The following is a 24,220-nucleotide window of genomic DNA, read 5'->3' as shown; positions in this document are numbered from 1 at the left end:
GTCGGGGGAGTGCTGGAGGTTGAACTTGGAGTTGCAGGTGTGGGCCTTAGGGAGAGGTTCCTCATGTGCCCTACTAAGGAATCTAGTTGCATTCTGTACCTCTAGGCACACTCGAGGGCCATCGCAGTCTTTTAGAGTGGGAGTGGGAAAGAGGACACGGCAGGTCGTTACCTTCCCAGACAACCGGGACATGGAGGAATATCACGAGTCTGTCGAGTGTATCTGGGGAAAGGGGTAGTATCCCAGGGTCTCCACTGCCACACATACTGCAGATGCCAAACGGCCGCACTTGAAAGCACTTACTGGCCAAGAATTGGTGGAGTAAGGAAGTGGCCAGATGCTGGTTAGGACAGTTTTCCCCAAACTTGCATAACTGTGTGTTTGCCTGGTGCCACACTAGACCTTCTGAATCCATTTCCAGGAGTGTCTGGGAATCCCTGTATTTAAGCAGGCAGGTATGTAACATATAATATCATATATGTGAGTAGTTATAAATCCTGTCACGTTGTCATGTCTTCCGGAAGTACTAGACCAGCCACAGCTTGGGGAATCCTTATTCAGAAGTTGCCTTGATGCTTTCGAGAGGAGAGGTCAGTCCAGGTTGTAGAAAGTGACAGCTCTCTGGTACATTTTATGAACATAGGCAGTTCCTTTTAATGTGTAAATGAGACTTTCAGGGTACAGAGAAATATGGTTTAGAAATTTGACTTGTCAGTGTCATTATTCTAAAATGTATCCAATTTTGATAAAAAAAAATTAGGATACTTTCTAAAACAAAATAATTTTCTTCCTTTCTTCGATGTTTTTTTAAAAAAAAGATTTATGTTTTTATTTGGAGGGGGGAGAGTGTGTCCACACGTGTGGGCCTGCCTGAGCCGGGGAGGGACAGAGGGAGAGGGAGAGAGAATGTCAAGCAGACCCCCTGCTGAGAGCAGAGCCCAACACCGGGCTGAATCTCATGACCTGAGATCATGACCTGAGCCAAAATCAAGAGTCAGATGCTTCATCAGCTGAGCCACCCCGCTGACCTCTTTGATAAATGTCTTTTTGGCACCTTATTTTGTAACTATTTTTTTTCTTCAGATGGGCCCTAGGTGTCCAGGCCCAAATAGCCATAGCCCCAGAGGCTTCCATTCGTGACACAGTCAACATAGGTTCGTGCCTGTCCCTTTCAGTTATGTTTCATCCTTATTTTATTTATTAATAATACACTGGACACCAGGGAGCTCACAGCCAGTTCAGGACGTGTATATCAACAGTGATTAGGTCTGTCCCTTGCTTCCCAGCCTCCGCTCCACAGAGGGAAACACGGCACTGAGCTTCCTGGATCACCATCTGAAGACAAAATGCAAAGATTTTTGGTTGTTTTTCATAAGTTTTTTAATCTCTGTTTTCTCCCTCCCTTTCAGAGTTTGGAGCCTCTTCCACCTAATGGACCTGATTTTGGCGCATTAGGAGAAGAAGCTGAGTTTGTTGAAGTTGAACCTGAAGCCAAACAGGAGATTCTTGAAAACAAAGATGTGAGTTTCTGCCAAAGGGCTTGATGCGGTTCCTGCTGGAGCCATTCGCTTCCCCAGACTCCCAGGGAGACGGAAGGATTAACCTGCCCCATTGCCTTATTTTAAGAAGACTTGGTATCCAACTACATTTTAGAAAGGTGACTTTAAAAAGTAGCTTCTGGTTTTAGAGTAATTGTTTATTTATTTATTTTTTTGAGATTTTATTTATTTGACAGAGAGAGAGAGATGGCAAGTAGGCAGAGAGGTGGGCAGAGGAGGAGGGGGAAGCAGGCCTCCTGCTGAGCAGAGAGCCCGATGCGGGGCTCAATCCCAGGACCCTGAGATCATGACCTCACCCAAAGGCAGAGGCTTAACCCCACTGAGCCACCCAGGCGCCCCAGAAATCATCTATTTATATGGGAAGTTTAAACAAATGCATTTTTGTATTTATGTTATAAGAAAAGAAGTATTTCAAGGACATACTCAAGTTATAATTAAGTGTATACTGTGTCCAGAAGAAAGAGCGAAACTGTTCCTAAACTTTGTTGCCTTTGAAATTTAAATCCAGCGGAAAGAAGTGTAAGCACATTTTCAGGGACTGGGTAGTTCAGGTTTTCTGCAGTCTTCTGATTACTTTCAGATATGCATTTCCCTAATATTCCCTGTTATCCCTGCTTTATTTTTCTCTGTTACTCATTACTATCCACTAAGCTCCACTGAGTCAGGAATTTACATCCTGTTCACTGCTGTGTCCTCAGTGTTTAGAATGATGCCTGGGTGTTAGGTGATCGGTACGTTGTTGAATGAATGAATTAAGTAAGTAAGGGTTCATGACAGGTAAGAGACTCTGAGCCAGCATTTATCGTGTTTACTGATACGCGCACAAGCTCTCTAGCAAGATGCACAGTTATTAAATTGGGGGTCACAGCTTCGGCCCGGGGCCAGTGCTCTGGGCAAATGCTGGGAAGGCTACGCGGGGCCTCTGCGGCCTGCTTGGAATTAGGACCGTTATGGTCCTTGGTCATGCAGCTACACAACACTTGTAAGTCTCAGGCACAGGAAATACAGACCTGGCAGAGGATAAGTTCAGGTAACCAGATTTCTAAAAAGGCAGGAAAGTAAATAAAGTCTGGAATTAAGAAGTATTGGTCATTAGACCTAAAAGAAAATCCTTGAATTAACTTTCAGACGTTTGTCTTTAGCCTGGATGCCTGCTCTCTTGTCCCATATCATACTTAATAATCCGTGTCCCTGCAAAAGAATGAACCTGGAGCACTTTCCTACACCATACACAAAACATTAACTCAGAAGGCACTAAGGACCTAAATGAGTCCCGAAGCCATTAAAATCCTAGAGTAGAGCACGGGCAGTAATGTCTCTGACGTTGGCTGTAATGGCTCTTTCCTAGATAGGTCCCCTGAAGCAGAGAAACAAAAGCACACTAAACTCTTGGGACTGCATCAAGATAAAAGCTTCTGCGCAGCAAAGGAAACAGTCAACAAACCTAAAATGGGACGGGAGAGGATATTTGCAAATGACGCCTCCAATAACGCGTTAGTGTCCAAAATACATAAAGAAATTACAGTTAACACTAAGAAAACAAATAATCCAATTAGAAAATGGGCAGAAGACAGGTATAGACAGTTCTCCGAAGAAGACATGCAGATGGCCGATGGGCGTAAGAAAAGATGCTGCACATCACTCATCATTATGTAACTGCAAATCAGAACCACAGTGAGGTATCACCTCACACCTGCCAGAACGGCTCAAATGAACAACACAAGAAACAATGTGTTGGCGAGGATGCAGAGAAAGGGGAGCCCTTGTGCACTGTGGGCGGGAGTGCAGGCTGCTGCAGCCACTGTGGGACACGGTGTGAAGGGTCATCAAAGTTAGAATTGCCCTGTGATCCAGTAGTTCCACTGCTGGTGTTTCCCCAAAGAATATGAAAACTGAAATTGGAAAAGATTGCACCGGCATGTCGCAGCATCATCTGCAGTGGCCAAACTGTGGAAGCGCCAAGTGTCCGTGGACTGATGAAAGGAGGAAGATGTGGTGTAGCTGTGTAACGGAGCGCTCCTCAGTCTCGAAAAAGAACGAAATCGTGCTGTTGACAGTGACATGGACGGAGTTGAGAGCGGGGTGCTGAGTGGAATCCGTCGGAGAAAGACAAACGCCATATGAGTTCACTCATATGCTGAACTTAAGAAACAAAACCCGTGGACAAAGAAAAAAAGACAAAGAACAGAGAACAAACTGGTGGTCACCAGCGGAGAGGCCGGTGGGGGGTGGAGGGAGCAGGGGACAGGGCGGAAGGACGCACTTGTCCTGATGAGCGCAGGGTGAGGTGCAGAACCGGGGGCTCCCTGTGTTGTACCTGAAACTGAGAACACTGTGTTATCTACCCTGGAATTAAACAAACAATAAAAACAGACCAGCACTTAAAACCTAAAAAAAAAGTAATCCATGTCCCTTTGTCACACTTAGGTGGTTGTGCAACACGTTCATTTTGATGGACTTGGAAGAACGAAAGATGATATCATCATATGTGAAATTGGAGATGTTTTTAAGGCGAAAAACCTGATTGAGGCAAGTAGTCTCCCTGCTTGGCACTGTTTGTCGTTCCCTTCTGAACAACCTCCAGATCTCCTGTCCCAAAGCCCTGAGCTCCCACCCCGAGCCTCTCTGCACATGACCTTGCCTCCTACCCTGAAGGGAGCCTCAGTGCCCCCGAGCCGAGCCCCCCGGCCCTGCGCGCTGGTGCCTCCCGCAAAGCTAACCTGTGTTTGCTTCCGCCCCTCCCTCCAGCCTCTCCTGCCGCGGAGGCCAGTCCCGCTGTGTGTTCTTCACAAACGCCCAAGCACGGAGCCAAGTCGGTTGCTTGCGGAGTCCCTCCCCGCATGCTCTCGTGTTTGGCCATTCTCGCTTTAGAGAGAATTGCTAGTTTTTTAAAAAAAGATTAAAGTAATATATAAGCGCAATCTTAAAAAAGCATCTAGCCATCTGGTGTTTGAGAGGGCACTATCCTGCAAGGTAGGCATGTCCCTCCCTCGCCAGCCTCAGTCTCCCTCCCTGGCGGTCCTCGGGCTGGGACTCCCACGCAGGGTGAGTAGCTCACGTGTAGACACGATAACCCCATTCCCCACATTTTCCTGCATCTTTCGTGTTTGATAGTATATGGAGATCTGTTCACATTAACACGTTTAAAGTTCTCGCCCACCTGTCCGGTGAAATACTCGGTGCCCTGGTTTTCACTGGGGCTTTTTCCCCGTGAATGAGTTTGAGCGCCTTTCCCAGGCTTATTAGCCATGCGAGTATCTTGTGAATTACCTGTTGGTGTCTCCCACTTCCCGTTGGATTGTTAGGCTTTTATTAATTTGTAAGAGCTCCTGGCATAGGACAGACGTGATCTCTGTCACCGACATGGAATGCAATTCTCTTGTTCTGTTGTCTTTCGAGGTTGTTTACATCTACTCTCTTTCTCAGCATTTGCTCTCCCCCTGATTTCCACTGATCCCAAGCTCTCCTGGGCTGCCTGCCCCTCTCCCCATGTTCACATTAGGCTGCACCGTCAGCTTCTCTCCCGTGACTGTCCTTACGTGTTGCTTTTCCATGAGGATCGTCTCCCAGAGGCTCTCACCCACAGCCTTAGTCTCACTACAGCCTGCACGGGACACCCCTCCATTGCCACTTCTCGCCAGGCCTCCGGGTTGAGCTTTGACCCCGAATGTGCCCCTGCCTCATGGGATCTCTGCAGACATCTCCAGCCCTGTGTGGCTAGAGACAGAACTCACCGTCCCTGACTTCTCTAATGCTACCCAGAGGCGCTTAGCCCAGAGCGGGAGGTTGATTCCGCCTCCTGTCTCTCCTGCCCTCCATCCAGGCAGTGACCGTCCTCGGGCTCCACGTGCGACGTGTGTAGTCTGTCCTCCTCCGACACCATGACCTGTGCTCGACAGCTTCCCCCTCAGCTCCCGGGGCTGCTCTCAGCAGCTTCTCCTGCCTCCCTGCACTGCTTTTGCTTTCTCCATGTTCATCCACACCATCATTGTCTCTGCTGAGGAAATTCTACCCTGGCTGTCCCATGCTAGACACTCCAGAGTGACCCCCCTTTTCCTGCCGGACAAGCTGTAAACCGTGCATATTAGGAGTCCTGCCCCACTCTGCTCCCTGAGAGCCTTTCCTGCGCTGTCCTTCTGCCTGTCCATCCAGCAGGAAAGGACCCCTGGCATCAGAAGGCACTGCTGTCAACGCCGGAGAGAGAAAAAACAGAGCGTGGGTTAGGAAATGGGAGCAACCCAAAAAGGCACAAACGACACGGTGTCTCCTGCACCAAACACAACCACTGTAACGATGGGTCGACCCTCTGCGAGGGCTCCTGCTCGGCGGAGAGCATCTTGACTAGCGTTTTGTTTGTTTCTGTGAAAGATCATGTTAATGCACCTGCTTCCTGCCCTTGCCCATGGTTTGTGCTTCTGAAGGGGGCTTCGCTGTTGCTTCCTGAGTGCTCGTCCGTCCCTTCACCTTTCTGGGCTCTGTGGGGCTTCTCGGTGACTCAGCAGCAGCGCTGACCCCCCGGCCTGATCCGCCAGCCACCAGCTGCGTTTCTGTCCTAGACGAAGACCTTCTCTCATTGTGCTCTCTCGCAGGTGATGCGGAAATCTCACGAAGCCCGTGAAAAGCTGCTTCGACTGGGAATATTCAGACAAGTGGATGTTTTGATCGATACGTGTCAAGGTACCCACCATCGCGTGGTGTCTCCCTCTAGCCTTCCTGTCGGTGCTGCAGGTCACAAAAGCTGAACGTGTGGCCAGACGTGGCGCCTGGAGGGTTATGAAGAAGCGCGGAGGTCTTGATAGTTCAGTGTCCGCCGGGGGGTGGTGACTGGATTTTTTCAGGCTGAGGGGGAACAGGTGAACTGTGCAGATGCTATGATCTGAACCGGTTGTTGGTGCACATTGTAGGAGGGCTCCGAGGAGGGAGCCAGGCTTCATTGGGATAGCCCCGCCCTGCCCATGTCCCCGCCTGGGTCCCCCCGGGCTCTCAGCAGACGGGCTCCATCTGCCTGTGTGCTCTCAGCCGGAGGGCACCGGGCATAAGATTTCTCTTTTCAGTGTTTGCTCGTTTGCTTGTTTGTTGTTCGACTTTGCACAAGTCAGCTGGCCTAGTTGACAAGTGCTCGGACTGATGGCACCTGCTGCGGGCGGGCCCTGTGCTGGGGACCAGGGAGGGACCAGGAGCGAGCAAGGCATAGGCTGCTTCCCAAGGGGCTTCCGTTCCAGCAGAGCCGGGTCGGGGGCGGTGGGGCGGGGCAGCCAACCTTTCCTGCCCCCTCGGAGACGCAGCCGTGCCGGGCAGAGCTCTGGCAAGCGTGTGGGTGTGAGGATCCCTCAGAAGCCTCGCCAGAACCTGGGGAAGTGATGGGCGTTATTTTAGAACAGGTGTTTTCCAGCTGGGGAAACCGAGGCTTGGTGGTTTAACTTGCCCCAGGCCAGACGCGTACGTGACAGAAGCGGCCTGTCCACGACTCGGGAGCGCTCTTCTGGGAGGCATGTCTTGTTGGCAGCGTTTCCCCTTGGCGCGCTCCTGTCTGCCGTCCCCTGGGCGGGCTTCCGTGGGGTGCCTCGTTCCGGCGGCGGCTGGAATGACCGGGAAACTGGGGAGAAAGCGTGGTTGGGAGCTAGAAGGACAGCTCTGCGTGACTCTGTGGTGCGGGGCCGGCCGTCATCCATCCGTCAGACCCTCTAGAGCGGACGGCAGCGAGGACGAACTAGCAGCTCCCACCGTGATCCCTCCCGAGGCCTCGCCAGGGTTTGTGACTTGGGACAAACGTTACCACGTTAATGCAGGATGATCGCAGATGGAAATGTGTGTGTCTGTGGGGAGGCTCTGTGGGAACACTCTGTACTTTGTGCTCACTTTTTCTATAATCCTAAAGCTGTTGTAAACAGTAAAGCCTATTAACTAAATTTTTTAAAAAAAAGTGGAGCCTGAGCATCGAGGAGCCGGGGTGGAGACCGCTTCCCATGTGCGGCCGCTGCCCCACCAGGGCCGTGGGGTCCGCCCTGCCTCTCTGGGAGAGGCTCCCCCTCCCCCGTCCTTTGCAGAGCTCCCCCGTGCCGTCCAACACCCGGGGCCCCTGAGGTCGCTGAGACAGCTGCCGCAGACTCGGGCCCTGGTCATCCGGTAGCCCCCGCTCCCCCGGCTCGCGGAAAGATAAGGGCAGTCACCCCTTAACTGGTGTTGGTGTTTCTTGCTTCTGTTTCAGGGTTCCTAGAGTCCCTCTCGTCCCAGGGATTCTGTGTTTTGGCCGCAGTTGAGTTGCAGCCCCAAGTATTCTCCGGGACTCCCTAGGAGGAGAACAAATGCCCTTGCAGACAGCGGGCACTTAAAGCACCCCGCTGGCGGCCGCTCCCCGCAGCAGAGGCCGGCTGGTTCGCCCTCTTCTGCCGCGGGAGCTAGAAGCCGCTGTTCATGTGCAGAGGTGTCTTGTGATCTTGTGGAAGGATGTTCTTGGACTTCAGAGTAGAGGGTGTGTTTGGCAGATGAAATGAACCTCCAAGTGGCTTTTTGTCTTTTTTTAGCAGTGGGACCTAAAATGAAACCGCACGCTCCAGCCGTCTTACTGGTCGATATTTTTTGTGCGCGTAGGTGATGGTGCCCTTCCAAACGGCTTAGACGTTACCTTCGAAGTAACCGAACTGAGGAGACTGACGGGCAGCTATAACACCATGGTTGGGAACAACGAGGGCAGCATGGTATGATCGGCGTCCTCCTGGCACAGCTGACGGGAACGGGCTCGTAAAGCGTGGTCGTTCGAGACTTTCTCCCACACCGTCATCTGTGGAGGCTAGCACGTGGTTGCTCACCGGCCTCCCCAGAACTGATGAGAGCAGGTTTACTTTTCATTTAATTTAAATTCCCGCGGCCACTGGAATTTAACTCCTCCAGTGTTAGAGGAGTTTTGGGTACACAGCAGAGCGAGTCCCCACTTCCACACATCACCCAGGGCTCGTCACAAGAAGCGTCCCCTGCCCCCCAGCTGCCTCCCCTGCTTCACTCCATCCCGACTGTGGTATGTTTCAGATTGTTTGAAAACAAAGATACCATCAGTGGTTGATTAGGAGTGGTTTGGAGAATGTTTGTATTAGGTTTCTTCTTCAGATGCCCTTGAATTCCAAATATGTTGATTTTCCTGGCTTTGCAGTCAGCAAGCGAGCCTGCCCCATGCCTCGAGGCGTGAGTGTGTGTGTGTGTGTGTGTGTGTATGTAGGGCAGGATGTGCACCCAGCAAAGGCACGTTTTAGAGAGTAGAAGCAGTTACGGAAGGAAGGCCAGACCCGTAGTCCACGGTTCTGTCCTGGGTTTATGAGGCTCCTTTGCCAGCAAGTCTTTCTTCACACTTAGCCTTCCTACCATGTAAACCGCCGCTGTTTTTCTGTTCCTTCTAGGTGCTTGGCCTCAAACTCCCTAATCTTCTAGGCCGTGCAGAAAAGGTGACTTTTCAGTTTTCGTATGGAACCAAAGAGACTTCGTATGGCCTGTCCTTCTTCAAACCACGGCCCGGAAACTTCGAGAGAAAGTAGGAAGCCAAACAGACTATTGAGTACAGTGGCCTGGTTCTGAGTTATAGTAGATGCATTGGTTGTGAAAAGACACTTGGTTGGACCAGCTGGCCATCATGTGTCGTCACAGCGTGCTGTAGCTTTCCTTGTGAGGATGAGCCCCGGAAGTGTATTTATTTTATTTTATTTATTTATTTGTCAGAGATACAGATGTCAGAGAGGCAGGCAGAGGCAGAGAGAGAAGGAGGCTCCCCACTGAGCAAGGAGCCCGATGCAGGGCTCGATCCCAGGACCCTAGGATCACGACCCGAGCCGAAGGCAGCGGCTCAACCCATTGAGCCACTCAGGCGTCCCAGAAGTGTATTTTTAGATCTGTTAATTTAGGGGCGCCTGGGTGGCTCAGTGGATTAAGCCGCTGCCTTCGGCTCAGGTCATGATCTCAGGGTCCTGGGATCGGGTCCCGCATCGAGCTCTCTGCTCAGCAGGGAGCTTGCTTCCCTCTCTCTCTCTCTCTGGCTGCCTCTCTGTCTACTTGTGATTTCTCTCTGTCAAATAAATAAATCTTTAAAAAAAAAAAAAAAAAAAAAAAAAAAAAAGAAAAAAATAGATCTGTTAATTTAGATGTGTACGAGTTATAATCACTGTTGCAGCATCTAAAGCTCTGTCCTTTTGTCTCCTAGTTTCTCTGTAAACTTATATAAAGTTACTGGCCAGTTCCCCTGGAGCTCGCTTCGGGAGACAGACAGAGGAGTGTCTGCGGAGTACAGCGTGAGTAGCCTTTCGTCCTTCCCTTTGTGCCCTTGAGTGTGAACAAGGCAGCTCTTTTGCTGATCGCCTGAGTCAGCAAGCGGGGGCGGGCCCAGGCGGGCAGGCCTGTCTGCGATCTGGAGCCTAGAGCGCGGGCCTTATGGCCGGGGTCACCCTCTGCCCTTCGCCCCGCTGTGGGTTCCTTCCGGGCTGGGCGCCTCTCCACAGGCCGCGTGCAGACTGCCAGGGCCAGAGGGTCGCTCTGCTCCACAGTGGCTGCTCTGCTCCTGGCTCCCTGCAGTGCCGTGTGTCTGTCCCTCCTCGTGTGTGCGGAGGTTGATAGTTCTGGTAGCCAGCAAGGTCACTCCGCAGTGACCGGAAGCTTTCCTCATTGGTTGGCACTTCCGTGCGCCCAGCGGGATCTGACGTAAGGCAGCGGATGGAGTTCCTGCCGTTTGACCACCGTTTGGCCTTATGGTGACCCTGCCCTCCTCCCTTCCTCTCTACACTGTGCTGCCTACTCCCCTCCTGGTCCGGGCCGTGGTTCATGGGGGTGGCTCGGACACGCCATATAACAACAGTAGTTCCCCAGGCACGGCCTGCGGGCCAGCAGCGTGGCCTCACCCGGGAACTGGTTAGAAATGCAAGTTCCTGGGCCCCGCCTGCCTGCCGAACCAGCGTCTTGGGGAGCACACCTGGCGTGTTCTCTGCATCCACGCCGTGGCACCAGGGGCGTGGAGCCCCCAGCACCGGGGGGATGGCTCAGGGATGCGACGTGAGCACTCGCAGTTCCATTTTCGGTTCTCCGTGTGTCCCCCTCGTCTCATCTGCCAGGAGTAGCCCTCAGCGCCTTCTTGCTCCGAGCAGGATGGGGCCCACCCGGCTGGCACCACCTCCCAGCCCCTTCGCCAGCAGCTTTCCAGAGGCCATTGGCAGTGAGCCCTGGTGTGCGGGCTCCTCCCCATCTTTCTCTCATATGCCCCTTTGATCACTGTTTTCTAAGTCTTTTTTAAAGAGCAGATCTTCGGAGATCTAGAGCTAGCTGGTTTAGCCCCAGGGCATCGCCGAGGTGCAAGCTATCTCTGCTGGAAGAGACCGTGGGAGAGGCTCATGGAGGAGAGAGAGGGGGTGGGAGCACAGAGGACTGGGAGCTGGTGGCCCTGGGCTTGAGAGATGAGCCCCTGGAGGAAAATGGCACCATCTGGCCCCTGTCCCATCCTTGTGACCAGGAACACTGAGACATGTGTCTCCTCTGGGTGGTCAGTTTCTCCTTAAGGGCCGCCTGTGGGGAGGGAAGCAATGGTTTAGGCCAGCCGTGCAGCTCTCAGGCATTTGGGGGAGTAGCTGGGTCTCGAGTGGCCCTCCGTGCAGAAATGGCCGGCGGGCAAGAAAGACCGCTCCAGTCGGGTGACCTGGCTTCCATGTAGGAGTCCCGTCATCGTACTTCCTGAGGCCAGCAGCCAGTGTTCACAGTTGCAGAGCAACCCTAGTGTGTCTCTGTGATGGGGACCTGAGATGGGCGGGCCTGACTGCGGGGTCCGAGGGTCGGGGCAAGAGGCAGGTGCTGCTTGTCCTGGGGTCATGTGACTCAGGCTTCTGGCTGCAGGAAGGATGCCCTTCACTCCTGAGCACCGTCTTCTCCTCCCTCTTCCCCGGGGCCTGATGTGTCTCTACTGTCCCCCATCCTGAGTTTGGACCGCGGACTGGGTGGCGTCGGGCAAACATCAGGTCACAGAGCCGGGAAAGCAGCCTGTGGGTTACGGAGCTCTGCGCCGGTCACCCGTCTCCTCGCCCTGAGACTATGGCTTTGAGCAGGACCGTAGCTTTCTCCCCTTCTCCTCCCCGCTCCGTTCCCCGCCTTCCCTTCCCTCCTTCCCGCCCACCATAAAAAAAAAAAAAAATGTATCCTGGGCATTTAATTGGAACGAGATTTCTATGCCTCGTTCTGAAGCCTGATTGGGGCCCACTCCCCGTGGCTACAGCACAGAGAGGCTTATCGTCCCCTCGTGTCCTTGCAGTTTCCCATATGGAAGACCAGCCACACCGTGAAGTGGGAGGGCGTGTGGCGGGAGCTGGGCTGCCTCTCCAGGACGGCGTCCTTCGCTGTCCGGAAGGAAAGCGGGCACTCGCTGAAGTCCTCTCTTTCGGTAAGCGTTTGCCTACGTAGTTCGATGTGCTGGGAGAACAGCCTTCGCCAGCAGTGGGACCGACCCAGCAGGGTCACGGGTTGGGTGGCTGCCGGTGGCTTTGTGAGTTTCTGGGCACCCGCCCTCTCTTACTCTGTGGAAGCATCGTCAGTGGAGACGGGAAGATGTGCTTGAAGCCGGCGGGGTTCCCTTAGGTCAGGGTCAAGCTCCTTGAGAGGATGGGCCCAGTGACAGGTCGTCAGCTCCCAGCCGGTGACCGTGAATTGTCTGCCCCAGCCTCTTCGTTCCCTCACCTGTGAATTAGGGACCAGGAGCTACCTTCCCAGAGGGCTTTTCGGAAGGGGAAGTGCTGTGTGGGGGAGGGGCAGGGCACGGCCTGTGGTCAGCGCCCAGGCGGTGCGTCTTCTTACCTGACACACATTTCTTTCAGCACGCGATGGTCATCGACTCGCGGAACTCCTCCATCTTGCCCAGGAGAGGGGCTCTGCTGAAAGTTAACCAGGTAGGACTCCATCACCTGCGTGCGACCTGCTGGCTCCGTGACCCGGGACGGGAGAGAGGACCGCACGGCACGCACATTTTCTATCTTGAATGCCTTCCTTTAATTATTCTAGATTATTCTAATTATTCGAGATTGTTCTAGAATGGCTTGCAGGGGTGTCGGTCCCTTCGTGAGGGTCCTGGCTCTGGAATGGCTCCATGTAGTGCAGTGGTCTGCCCCCACAGAGCAGAGGAGGGAGAAAGTTCTGGCCTCTGGGATGGGGTCTCTCTCACTAGGTGGGGAGGAAAGTTGAGGGTAGACTGAACGAACCCCTTGGTCACCGGTAAGACAGCACCTCCAGGCAGAGAGGGTAACTCGTGCGCCATAGGGTCCCTAGGGTGGAGGCCGGCTGGGGGCGGGGCACAGTGGTGCTCTGTTGGCCTCATCTTCAGGATTGCAGGACCAGCTAGAAATCAGATTTTTGTATCGAATATGCCCGATAGTGCAAGATTGGCTAATTCTTTTTTCCCAACACCGAGTAGGCCACGTAAGCCGTATCACGCAACAGAATGTTCCCACGGCCAGTGTCTCTCAGCCACAGCGGAAGTAACATAACATATTCTGCACAGTCTGTGTGTTTGAGGACGCTGTATGTATGTCAGTCCCCTGGGACCATCTAGAAGGTCTAGAGTAACAACCACAACGGAGCCATTTCCTGCCTTTCTAAAAACACAAAACAACAAAATTAAGTAGTACCTGGAGTGACATGGTTTTGGAGGCGGTGTGGGGAGTCTCTCTGCTCTGTTTCGACATGTGGCTCGCTTGCCGACAGGAGCTGGCCGGCTACACCGGAGGGGACGTGAGTTTCATAAAGGAAGATTTCGAGCTTCAGTTGAATAAACAACTTCTATTCGATTCGGTGAGTTTCCAGCCGGCACGTCACCTGTATTTCTGTCCCTCGTTTTTGGAAACTCAGTGCCTGAGGAGAGAAAGCACCCTCCAGAGGGGAAGCCCGGAACATTAGTGCCTGAACCTGACGTGCGGGATCTTCTCAGTTTAGCCAGAATGGAGGATCCTCTGGGGAGAAGTGATCGCTTTTCTCTTCCAGGGGAACCTGTCAGTCATTTTACGTGGGACCCCAGGAGAGCCCTTTCCCCATTTGTCAGCTCGGGGCCGTTGTGGAAACGTGTCCAGAGGTCAGAGGAATGCACGTCCTTTCCCTCTGAGGTCCCTTCCATAGAAATTCCGAGTCTTCTCCTTATTTTGCTGACACTACAGGGCTCTGGACGCTTCTGGGAATTCCTTTGTAAATCTTTAATCCAGTTTGGTTTGGTTTCTCCTGATGTGCTCAGGAATGAGGAGTAAGTGACCTGATTCTCACGGAGGCACAGGAGCCCCTGGCTCGTTCTCCAGGCCTCCCAGAGCCGGGGTCACTGGGGACAACTCTCTTGCCTCCGCACAACACACACACCACCTCTGCCCTTCTCTACCACAAAACTCGGGGCGAGGAGTGAGTTTTAATGAAATGGTACGCGTGTCGACTTCTAACGTCACTTGTCACTGGTCCCAGTCGGTCCTGGCGTCATCACTCCTTGACTCTGGTTCCTGCCTTTCCCCCACCACTGCTGGTCCAGAGGCTCCCGCGTTGTCCAATCGTCGAGCTCCTCCCGGTCCCCTCCCCGGCCCTCGCCACCGTGCTCGATGCTGTCCCCTGGACTCCATCATGACTGTATTTTCCTCCCACGTGTCCGCTTCCCCTTCGCGGGGTCCTTTCGCAGCTTGCCACACTCCCACCGTGCGAGCGTCTCCCCTCGATTCTCGTGGAGGTGGCCTGGCTGCCTCTCTCCCTGGAGGACGCCGCCCCCGCCGCGGCTGCAGCTTCCGTGCGGGCGCCGTGCTCCCAGAGTCCTGTGCTGCCGGGTGTTTCCGCTCTGTTCCTCGGGGACACGTCACATTCAGTGTGTCTGAAACCAACTATGACTTCCCTCGCCAATCCATACCCTGCACCCGGGCTCCCAATTCCACTGGCTGGCGCGGCTATTCCGCCAGCTGCCCTTGACCCCCGGAACTGCTCGGAGGAGTCCTCACTCTGAAGGCGGCCGAGCACCCGGCCTTGTGTCTTGTGTCACTCAGACCCCACACTGCGTTTTCTCACCTGGGTGGTGATGTCCCTTTCTGGTGCACGTCTGTCCCCCCTTCCCCTCCCACCGCAGACATGCTGGTCTCCGAGGTGCAGGCCTTCCAATACCGCTCTGCCGCGTGCAGCTGGGGTTACTGGCGTCGCGCAGTCTTGGGTCTCGTCTCTCTCCCCCGCCCTGTGCTTTGGCTCTGCTAAACTCCTTCTCGTTTCCTGAAAGGAGGAGCCTCTCCTACTTCCAGGCACTTGTACTTTGTCCCCTGCTGGCTCTAGGTCCCCTCCTTCAGCTGTTCGCTGGCCCCACGTTCCCTGCCTTTCTAAGACTTCGCCATCGGCGTGCCTCCTGGAGAGCTCCTCTGATCTCCAGACCAAGATCGGGGTTCCTGCGTGTCCTTCCAGTCCCTGTGCTCTTTGGGAACCGCTCACCTCCCCATCCGCCCCCTGCATCTCCGTCTGCTGCCCGGCCCTGTCTGGGCCTGAGCCCTGCCTCAGTCGGTAAAACATGGTTCCCACTCCCTCACGTTCTGGTGAAGGGAGACCCACGAGCAAGCACGTGTGTGCACAGTTGAGCAGGTGGCAAGTGGTCGGAAGATGCTAAAACAGAGTAAAGAGGAAGTGGCCCAGAGCGGGTGCAGGTCTACCGCAGGCAGTCGGGGAAGGCGTCTTGATGGGGCGGCGCAGCCCGGAACCTGCTCAGGGAGCCCGAGGTGGGCTGTCCAGGCAGCAGCTACAGCTTGTTCCTGGATGAGCCGGGGGGCTGCCCTAACCGGACAGAGTAAGGAGAGGGACAGCGCGGGAGCACCGAGGTGGGACCAGATGGCAGAGGGCTTGGGGCCCCTGGTTGAAACTAGTCTCTGTTTGGAGGCAGGCCCAGTGTGGTGTCACCATCAGGGCCAGTGGTGGGGGCCCCTGGGGGGAAGCAGGAAGGGCTGCAGGCCGCACTCCGGGCCTGCTGAGGATCCGGGGCTACGGGACAGCGTTGCTGCCCCCCGCCCCGGCCGGATAGCATACATTTCCCCACCATGCTCAGCCTTGGCCCATGTGGAAGCGGGGGGCTGCCCCGCGTTGGAATGGAAGCCGCGGAAGCCCTGCCTTGCCCGGGTGTGGGGCTGGGTGAGTGCTTGTGTTTGCTGTGTCTTCATGGGAAATTTGAAGTCTCCGGTTTTAAAAATATCCACAAAACACCATCAACTGCGGCTCCTCAGCCACATGGTCCCCCGTTTCTGGCCTGTAGCCCCTACGCTCTGACCCAGGGCTCCACACCAGAGGGCCTGCAGCCAGACCTCAGTGTGCCAGCCGGCCGCGGGGCAGGAGCACCCAAGAACATGACCGTCTGCTTGTGTCTCCGCAGGTTTTCTCAGCGTCTCTCTGGGGCGGGATGTTGGTGCCCATCGGCGAGAAACCGTCCAGTATTGCAGACAGGTGAGGAGGGGCCAGTGAGTGGGTGACTTGCCGATGCTCACCTTTGGCTCTTTTGGGTTGTTTCCTTACAACTTATTTTAGAGAAGCTTCACTGTTTAGGAGAGCAGATATTTCAAATTGTACTCCAGTTTTTCTGTTGCAGGTGACTTCGAAATATCCAGTATACTTCATGCTTATGTGTTTTGCTTTTTTGAGAAAGAGGGAATTAACTTCATAATGTGGAAAATCTTACATTCTCTTTTGAGCATGAAGGAATACAGTTCACATGCATCGCAGAAATATAGAGAAACCTTTAAGGAAGTAAAAAAAATAATCCTGCTCAATGAGAAGCAGAGGTAATATTTGGGACGATTTCCTTTGAGTCTGTTATTGGCTTTGGGCACGTGCATACATGTAAATTTACACACACTTCTGTATCAAGTTGTTGATGTACTGTAATCTGCATACACTTTTGTGTTCTCTCTGCTTTTGATTTTTTAGGTTTTTTTAAAAAAAGATTTTATTTATTCACTTGAGAGACGGAGATAACAAATAGGCAGAGAGGCAGGCAGAGAGAGAGGAGGAAGCAGGCTCCCTGCTAAGTGGAGAGCCTGATGCAGGGCTCGATCCCAGGACCCTGAGATCATGACCCTAGCTGAAGGCAGAGGCTTTAACCCACTGAGCCACCCAGGCGCCCCTGATTTTTTAATCTTTTAAAATTTTGTTTTAGGGATGCCTGGGTGGCTCAGTGGGTTAAGCCACTGCCTTCAGCTCAGGTCATGATCCCAGGGTCCTGGGATCGAGTCCCGCATCGGGCTCCCTGCTCAGTGGGCAGCCTTCTTCTCTCTCTGCCTCTGCCTGCCTCTCTGCCTGCTTGTGTTCTCCCACTCTCTCTTTCTAACAAATAAATAAATAAAATCTTTCAAAAAAAAATTTTTTTGTTTGAAAGATTTTATTTTTAAAGTGATCTCTGGGGGCGCCTGGGTGGCTCAGTGGGTTAAGCCTCTGCCTTTGGCTCAGGTCATGATCTCAGGGTCCTGGGATCAAGCCCCGCATCAGGCTCTCTGCTCAACAGGGAGCCTGCTTCCTCCTCTCTCTCTGCCTGCCTCTCTGCCTACATGTAACTGTCAAATAAATAAACAAAATCTTTTTAAAAATAAATAAATAAATAAATAAAGTGATCTCTGCATCTAGTGTGGGGCTCGAACCCACAACCCTGAGATCAGGAGTTACATGCTCTACCTGCTGAGCCAGCCAGGTGCCGCTTTGTTCTCCCTGCCTTTTAAAAAGTTTTGAAGAAATAAAGAGTAAACCCATTCTTCAAGTCATGAGAAATTATTCAAAAGCCACATTTTAATTTTTCATTATTTGCATGTAAGTAACCCTATAAGCTTGACTTTGTCACGTTTTGTACTTTATTTTCTGAGGGGAGATTCCTGAATGTGGAAGTGCTATCCCAATATGAACGTTTTTTTAAAGCTTATCAAGATGTTGTGGGAGAGTACTTTTTAGAAAACTTACAGCAATTTATACTCTTGTCAGCAGAGGATGAAATCGTGTTTGTTGGCTTTGAAATACTAGTAATTGTTCTTGAGGGCAAGAAACTTTTTTTCTTTTAACCTTGCATTAGTTAAAATGTTTTAGTTTAAAATAGTTCAGCCTCGTTCATGGGAGACGGTTTGAAGTATAAAAATGTTTAGTTTTTAAGTTCTAGGATCCAACACTTTCACCTTGAAGAATTTAATTTGCAGAAATACATTTATAAACACAAAGAGGTTCATGTACAAGGATGTCCATCGTAGCACCGTCGAGAAGCGCAGGAATTTGAAAACAGCCGACACGGGGTTATTAAATTCAAACACAGGCATTCAGAGAGACTATAATGATGAGTGAGAACAAGGTGGACACCCACGAGTTAAAACTGTCACGTGCTCACGTCGAGCGAATTGCTTTTGCACCCGGCAGAAGCTCCCCTGCGCATGTCTGTGTTTGCATGGATGGCACCGAGGGGTCTAGAAGGTCGGCCACCAACCCAGTGATAGCCGTCCGCTCTGGAGATGGGCGGGCGGTGGGCTGATGAGGGAAGGGGGCGAGGACTTCTTTTGTGCTTCCTGGATCATTTTAATCACTTCCAAAGAACATGGTGGGATTTATCATTTTTTTAAAAAAGTAAATGGAACTTGCTGTTTGTTTCCATAATGTTAATGAGGCGCTCAGAAAGGCGTCGCTTCGAAATCCCAAATGTTAAAAACACATTTTAGACTTTTAAACTCGGGTTCAGACGAATACATTCATTGAGGCTTTATGTGGTTAGAAAATGGGAGAAATAGTGCCCTATCCCCCCCCACCCCCGCACTGTTGCGGGAGTGTGGACCGCTCCTGCGGCCAGCTGTGGCATTGCCAGGGGGCACCGCGGCGGGGCAGCCCCACTGGAAAGAGCACACACCACTTCCCTCATTATTCACTACTCAGCATGGCCTAGGGTCGACTTCCAGTAAGGTGTTAGGTTTCACAGAAAGGGGGTGGGCTTTCTAAGTAATTGTTAATATATGCCTTTAATTTTATTCACATACCCTTCTTGAGAGTGTGATAACCCAGTCCATTAGGAATACACAAGGAATTCATTTTTTAATTGTAATAATTTTTTTCTGATTATATGCTCACTGTAGAAAATACAAAAAAAAAAACCATTTAGAGTAACAGTAATTCTATTTTGGTCTGTTTTCTTCTAGTATTATTTTCCTCTTTTTGTAAAATCAGGATCATACTGTTAAATAATTTTTACCTTGCCTTTTTTTAACTTAACATTGCGTGTGAACACATCGGAGGCCGTTTTATAACAGAGCTGTTACATAATGAATTCTCACGGACGGCAGATAATTCCTTTGTAGTAGACAGTCCGCGTGTCCCTCTTTTCTAAAGAAGGGTCTTCAGTTTTGTCTTTTCTGTCACTTACATCCCCAGAAGCTTGAAGTGTTTTAGATTGTGGTTTAGATTTTTTTGAAAGTCCGCCTACTCCAGTGCCTCCTCCCAGTCCTTAAAAGTTCTGCCGTGGGACAGTGTCGGCGACAACCCGGTACCAAACATGAGCCTCACTTGTGTGTTTTCTGCACTTCACTGTATTTTGTAGTTCCTACCTGGTGGCTTTCTTCTGACCTCTGCCGTTCTGTTGTAGGTTTTACCTCGGAGGGCCGACCAGTGTGCGCGGGTTTAGCATGCACAGCGTGGGGCCACAGAGCGAAGGTGAGTCTTTCCCCAAAAGTCCGCTACGCCGAGAGGAGGGTCACATCTCATTTGTGATAGGGTGACCCTAGACCCTTGCACAGCAGAGTGGGGAGAAGGCCAGGGGCACCTACCAGAAGCCTCACCAGTAACGTAAACAGTAGACACGGATTTTGTAGGCTGTGTGGATCATACTGTGTGTGCTCATGGTGAGGGGGGCCGGCGAGAAGAAAGTGTGGTTAAAAACCCGAAGGAGAAAGCACATTCGCAGAACCGGGCTGATGGGAAGCTCGCGCGTAAGTGGGCTTGTCCGGTTCCCGGCGTCCTGGTCCAGGGTAGCTCTGTGTGTTTCAGTTACCACAGTGACAGACGTCGTGTTTCACCCCCACGGAATCGGCACCTAAGGCCACACTTATCACATAGCAGGCGTGGACAGATACCTGTCGAGGGACCTGTAGAAAAATGAAAAAAATAGATCCAAGCAAAGAGTGCCCGGCTCCGACCCGTGACCTCACTGCCCGGCGACGGCAGTGCAGGAGCGTTTGCTGTTTAAGCAGGCTCGCGTCTGCGCTCGAGTGTGGTACTTTCCCGGCTGCGTCCTGACCTGCTTCTCCCACTGCCCTTAGTAACGCACACACGACAGAGATTTTTACGGGAGTGAGTGCTCCATCATCTTTAATGACCGTTTATTTCATCTTCTTGAGCTCCTGTAACTTGGCTGGATTAATGGGTGGTGAGAACAGCTGTAGGTGTACAGAAAAGCTGGGCCGAAATCACCCGAGTTTCCGTGGACACCGCCCGGGTGTCCTCCATGATTGGCGTCTTGCGTTAGGCAGGCCCGCTTGTTGTCGCTGTGAGCCGGTATCGGCGTGTGACTACTGAATGCACCCACGGTTCCTGCTCGGGCTCTCTGTGCTCTGCGGTTCCATGCGGCCCGGACCCACCATGCCAGCACCTTCCCGATTCTCTGGCCGCCCTCCCCGCCGTGCTCCACGGACTCCTCCCTCCTGCCCCCGCTCCCTGCCTGACAACCCCGAGCTGCTTCCTCTCCCCTCGGTCCTGCCTTTGCCAGAATATCATATAGCTGGAACCCTACAGTATGTGCCCCTTTCAGATGGCCTCCTTGAGCAGCAGGCGTGTAAGGTTCGTCCTCACATGTCAGCAGGAGGGCTCCTGTTTCTAGATCGCTGAACGACACTCCGTCGCGTGACTGTGCTGTTCTCTGCTTACCCATTCACCTCCCGGGGAAGACGGTCTGGGTAGTACACATCCAGTTTTTAGCAGTCATGAATAAGGCTGATACAAACAGTCACATGCAGGTTTTTGTTTGGACATAAAGTTTCAGTTCATTTGGGGAACCGGAAGTTAGAGTGGTTGCTGGATCGCATGCACTCAGTGAAGTGCATGATCTTTGTAGGAAATTGCCAGGCTGTCTTCCAGAATGGCCATACCGTTGTGCATTCCCCGCCAGCAGCAAATCAGAGAGAGGAAAATTCTGTCATTTTCCATGGCTTCATGTTTCATCTTGTTGCCAAAGTGGCATCTTTTTAAACCAAATCCCAAGTGTCTGATGTTTAGGCTTTCTCTTTCCTTATGATCATAAAACAGTGTATCTGAATAACCTGTGCTCATCTCTAAGTTTTATTTTATAACATAACGTTCTAGATGTGGACTCCCTAGATCAAAGGGTTTGCCAGGTTTTGAAGCTTTATGTTGTTCTCTGGAAAGCCCGTTTCAATCATCCCTGATTCCTGGATCCCTTTCTGACACTTCGCATTCTATCCAAGGCATTTCCACATGTTCTTAAAATCTTCCAGAACATCATTTAAATGTTTGCACGCCATTCCATTATAAAATATCCTACCCTGATTTTCTGAACCATTTTTTTTTAACATCTCTGTTGGCTCCATTTTATAATGACTGCCCAGTGCATAAATTTTTGTACGTAACACACATTTCTTGTCATTTGTTTTTAGGGAGCTTTTTTAGTATGTCTTTTTTTTTTTTTAAAGAGAAGTAACGTCTTAGGGATAGTTTTGTTCTTTTTTCCTTGTAAGGAAGTAGTATACAGTGACTATGTGGAAGTGTAGGAGTCTGCCACGTGCCTGAAAATTAAAACGCGACAATGTTCCACTTAGTACCATGCTAGGCCATCGGTGAGACACTATGGGCAGGAGAGTAAATTATATCCCTTTTAGTGGAAGCGGTTTGACAGTGTGTATCAGGAGCCTGAAATACATGAGCACAATAATAATAGCTCCAAGCTGAGCACTAGACACCCAAAGGCCCATCAACCCTAGAACGGGCAGATAAATAGTGGTATCTTCACACCGTGGACTGTTCCGTAGTGAGGCGGGTGAGCGGGGTTAGAGCCACGGACTGAACATGGCACGAACCAGTGTCAGAAACTTGCAGGACCAGCAACAGCAAGGCCGGCCCCAGAGGAGGCGTCAGGTGCAGCTGGGCCCACATGAAGTTTCGAGATGGGCGAGAACGATCCATGCTGCTGGCCAGCAGGGGCGGGGTTAGCAAGGAGAGCAGAGTCTTTGGGGCTGCGTGTGCCCAAGTCTCAGTCTGGTGCTCGCTGTGGCGATGTGGGGTCTTTGTAGGGAAGTGTACTGAGGAGTGTACTTAGGACGTGCGTACTTTTCCGTATGTAGATTCTACTGCAGGACAAGGTTTTAAATGTGTGTGTGCAAGGAGACTTATAACAGACTGACGAACGCTCGCAAGAAATTAGACACCAGTGTGACAGTAGACAGGATTAGGGAAGTGTGGTACCCGTGGAATGATTCAGGCATCTCGGTCACACTTCCAGGGACACCTGGGTGGCTCAGTCGTTCTAGCCTCTGCCTTCGGCTCCGGTCATGATTCCAGGGTCCTGGGATGGAGTTCTACATTGGGCTCCTTGCTCAGTGGCGAGCCTGCCTCTCCCCTCTGCCTGCTGCTCCCCCTGCTTGTGCTCTCTCTCTCTCTGACAAATAAATGAATAAAATCTTTAAAAGAAAATTCAAATCACATTTCCAAACAATAGAAGATATTAGATGACAGTGTTTATGACATATGAAGCTATTAAACCAGCTTCTTTAAAGCAGGACTAGAGTATATATCCACGTATGTACATATGCGATGACTCACACTTTTTTATTCTCAGTTATCATCACACTTCACTGGATGAAAGGCACCAGGATGTTAGCTGACGATCTCCGAATAGGAGAAATTGAAGGATACTTTCCATTTTTTCTACTTTCCTTCACTTACCAGATTTTCTACAATGAGTGTATTGCTTTCATGACCAGAGTAAAATAATTATTTTATTTAATAAGATTATTTAAGAGGTCCGTGGTTCCTGGGAAATGAAAAGCAAACACAGTTGACCTCCTGTTACTTGTCCATTTTTAGTCCCTCTAGAACTTTGGTACTAAAACAGGGACTGAGGAGACAGCTGATCTTGAGGTGAACAAGCAGGTTATCCCTTGAGGTCAGTCTTGGAGAAAACTCACTTTTCTTCCTTATGAGCCATCATTTTGTATTAGTGAATACAAAGATACTTTGTAAATAGTATTTTGCAACAAAGTACAAAATATTCAGGGCTATTTTATTTTCTTGTTGCTTCAATGTCATCGCTATTCATAGTTAAAATGGACCAGATAGGAGCATTTTTTTAAAGAAATAATTCATTTATATACTCTCAGCAGATAGTCTCATTGAATTTTGTCAAAAAGTAACCTTTTGCAAAAACTGATAAACCCTAAGTGGTCATGAACTTTCAAAAACGAGCCTTTTCCCTGGACACATTGAGGATGGACGCTGCTTCCTTACCCGGCGGGCAGTAGACATTCTGTGCCTTTTGATGAGTAGTGTGTACAGAGTCTTCCAGAAACTGCAGAGGCCCATTCTGCATGCTGCCTCCTGTCTCGTGGCCCTGAAGTGGTTGCCAAGGCCGCCATCTGATCGGCCAGGCGGCCGCGATCTGGTCCTCCGCAGTCGTGGACAGGGGGACGTCCGTGAGCTCACCTGTTTCATCCCAGCCATTTTACAGTCCTGATTTCTGACGTCCTTCTTTCACAAGCTACACTAGCATTTTTCTTTCCAGTGAAAGTTTATAAAACAAGGTAGGTGAAAAAGAAAGACTTCAAAGTGAGGCTGACCCCGGAAGTTAGACGGGCCCCCCTCGCGGAGCCCGGGCACGGTGTGATCCGCTCACGGCTCGCATCTCATTGGTGGAGCGTGTTGGACTCGCGTGTGGTTCCAAATACACGAGCCTCTGCTTATTCTGCACCTGTTCCCCGACTAGGCGACTACCTGGGCGGAGAGGCGTACTGGGCCGGCGGCCTGCACGTGTACACGCCCCTGCCCTTCCGGCCGGGCCAGGGCGGCTTCGGGGAGCTGTTCAGAACGCACTTCTTCCTCAACGCCGGCAACCTGTGCAACCTCAACTACGGTAAGACCCAGGCTGCCCCGACACCATCCGGCGCTCTTGGCCTCCTGTTCCCAGCGCGGCGGCCGAGCAGCTGCCCGCGGTTAGATGACGGCGTCGTTACGATCAGGGAACAGGCTCCCTTTCTCCTACAGCGCCTGATAAGGGGAGCAAAGTTGTTGAATGAAACACACATGAGAAAGCGCCATCAGAGGCGGTCTTGCAAAATCTGCTTACTCATTCACACGGCAGACGTGTCTTTGGGGCGCCTGCTCTCCGCTGGCCGTTGTGACCCCCGAGCTGAGTTGGGTTTGCCTCTCCCTCAAGGGGCTCGGGGCTGGAGGAGAGTCACGGCCGACGCCTCCAGCCAGGGGGACGTGAAGAGGTATCTGGAGCACTGTGCAGAAGACGAGGCCCCCAGGCTGTGGCGTGGAGCCGGGCTTCCCGGGTGGCCGGACGCAGGGGCAATGCCATTCTAGGCAAAGGGGACAGACGGGGCCAGGCCCGGAGATGGCTTCCGGCACACTGAGTAGGAAGTCAGCTCCCCAGCCCTCCCTTGATTTCGGTGCTAATCCCCCTTCATGGATTCTCCTTGAATGTC

At 51.8% G+C, this 24,220-nt stretch overlaps 1 protein-coding gene across 3 annotated transcripts in view; it reads left to right on the top strand.

Moving 5' to 3' along the window:
• Nucleotides 1–24,220, top strand: part of SAMM50 (SAMM50 sorting and assembly machinery component) — a 33,997-nt gene that overhangs the window by 3,127 nt on the left and 6,650 nt on the right. For all 3 annotated transcript variants that reach the window (XR_014313760.1, XR_014313761.1, XM_082738692.1), the window contains exons 2-13: nt 1,410–1,520; nt 3,987–4,088; nt 6,149–6,236; nt 8,151–8,257; nt 8,951–9,081; nt 9,745–9,832; nt 11,830–11,958; nt 12,389–12,460; nt 13,272–13,358; nt 15,928–15,998; nt 19,153–19,220; nt 23,497–23,643. Coding sequence is in view for 1 of the 3 variants with exons in the window: in XM_082738692.1 (XP_082594818.1) it covers nt 1,410–1,520; nt 3,987–4,088; nt 6,149–6,236; nt 8,151–8,257; nt 8,951–9,081; nt 9,745–9,832; nt 11,830–11,958; nt 12,389–12,460; nt 13,272–13,358; nt 15,928–15,998; nt 19,153–19,220; nt 23,497–23,643 (1,201 nt within the window). In the remaining 2 variants the exon portion in view is untranslated. The remainder of the gene's footprint in view (nt 1–1,409; nt 1,521–3,986; nt 4,089–6,148; nt 6,237–8,150; nt 8,258–8,950; nt 9,082–9,744; nt 9,833–11,829; nt 11,959–12,388; nt 12,461–13,271; nt 13,359–15,927; nt 15,999–19,152; nt 19,221–23,496; nt 23,644–24,220) is intronic.

Source organism: Mustela nivalis, assembly GCF_964662115.1.
Source record: "Mustela nivalis genome assembly, chromosome: 7".
In the NCBI taxonomy this organism is placed as follows: domain Eukaryota; kingdom Metazoa; phylum Chordata; class Mammalia; order Carnivora; family Mustelidae; genus Mustela; species Mustela nivalis.
This window is presented reverse-complemented; position numbering and strand designations above follow the sequence as displayed.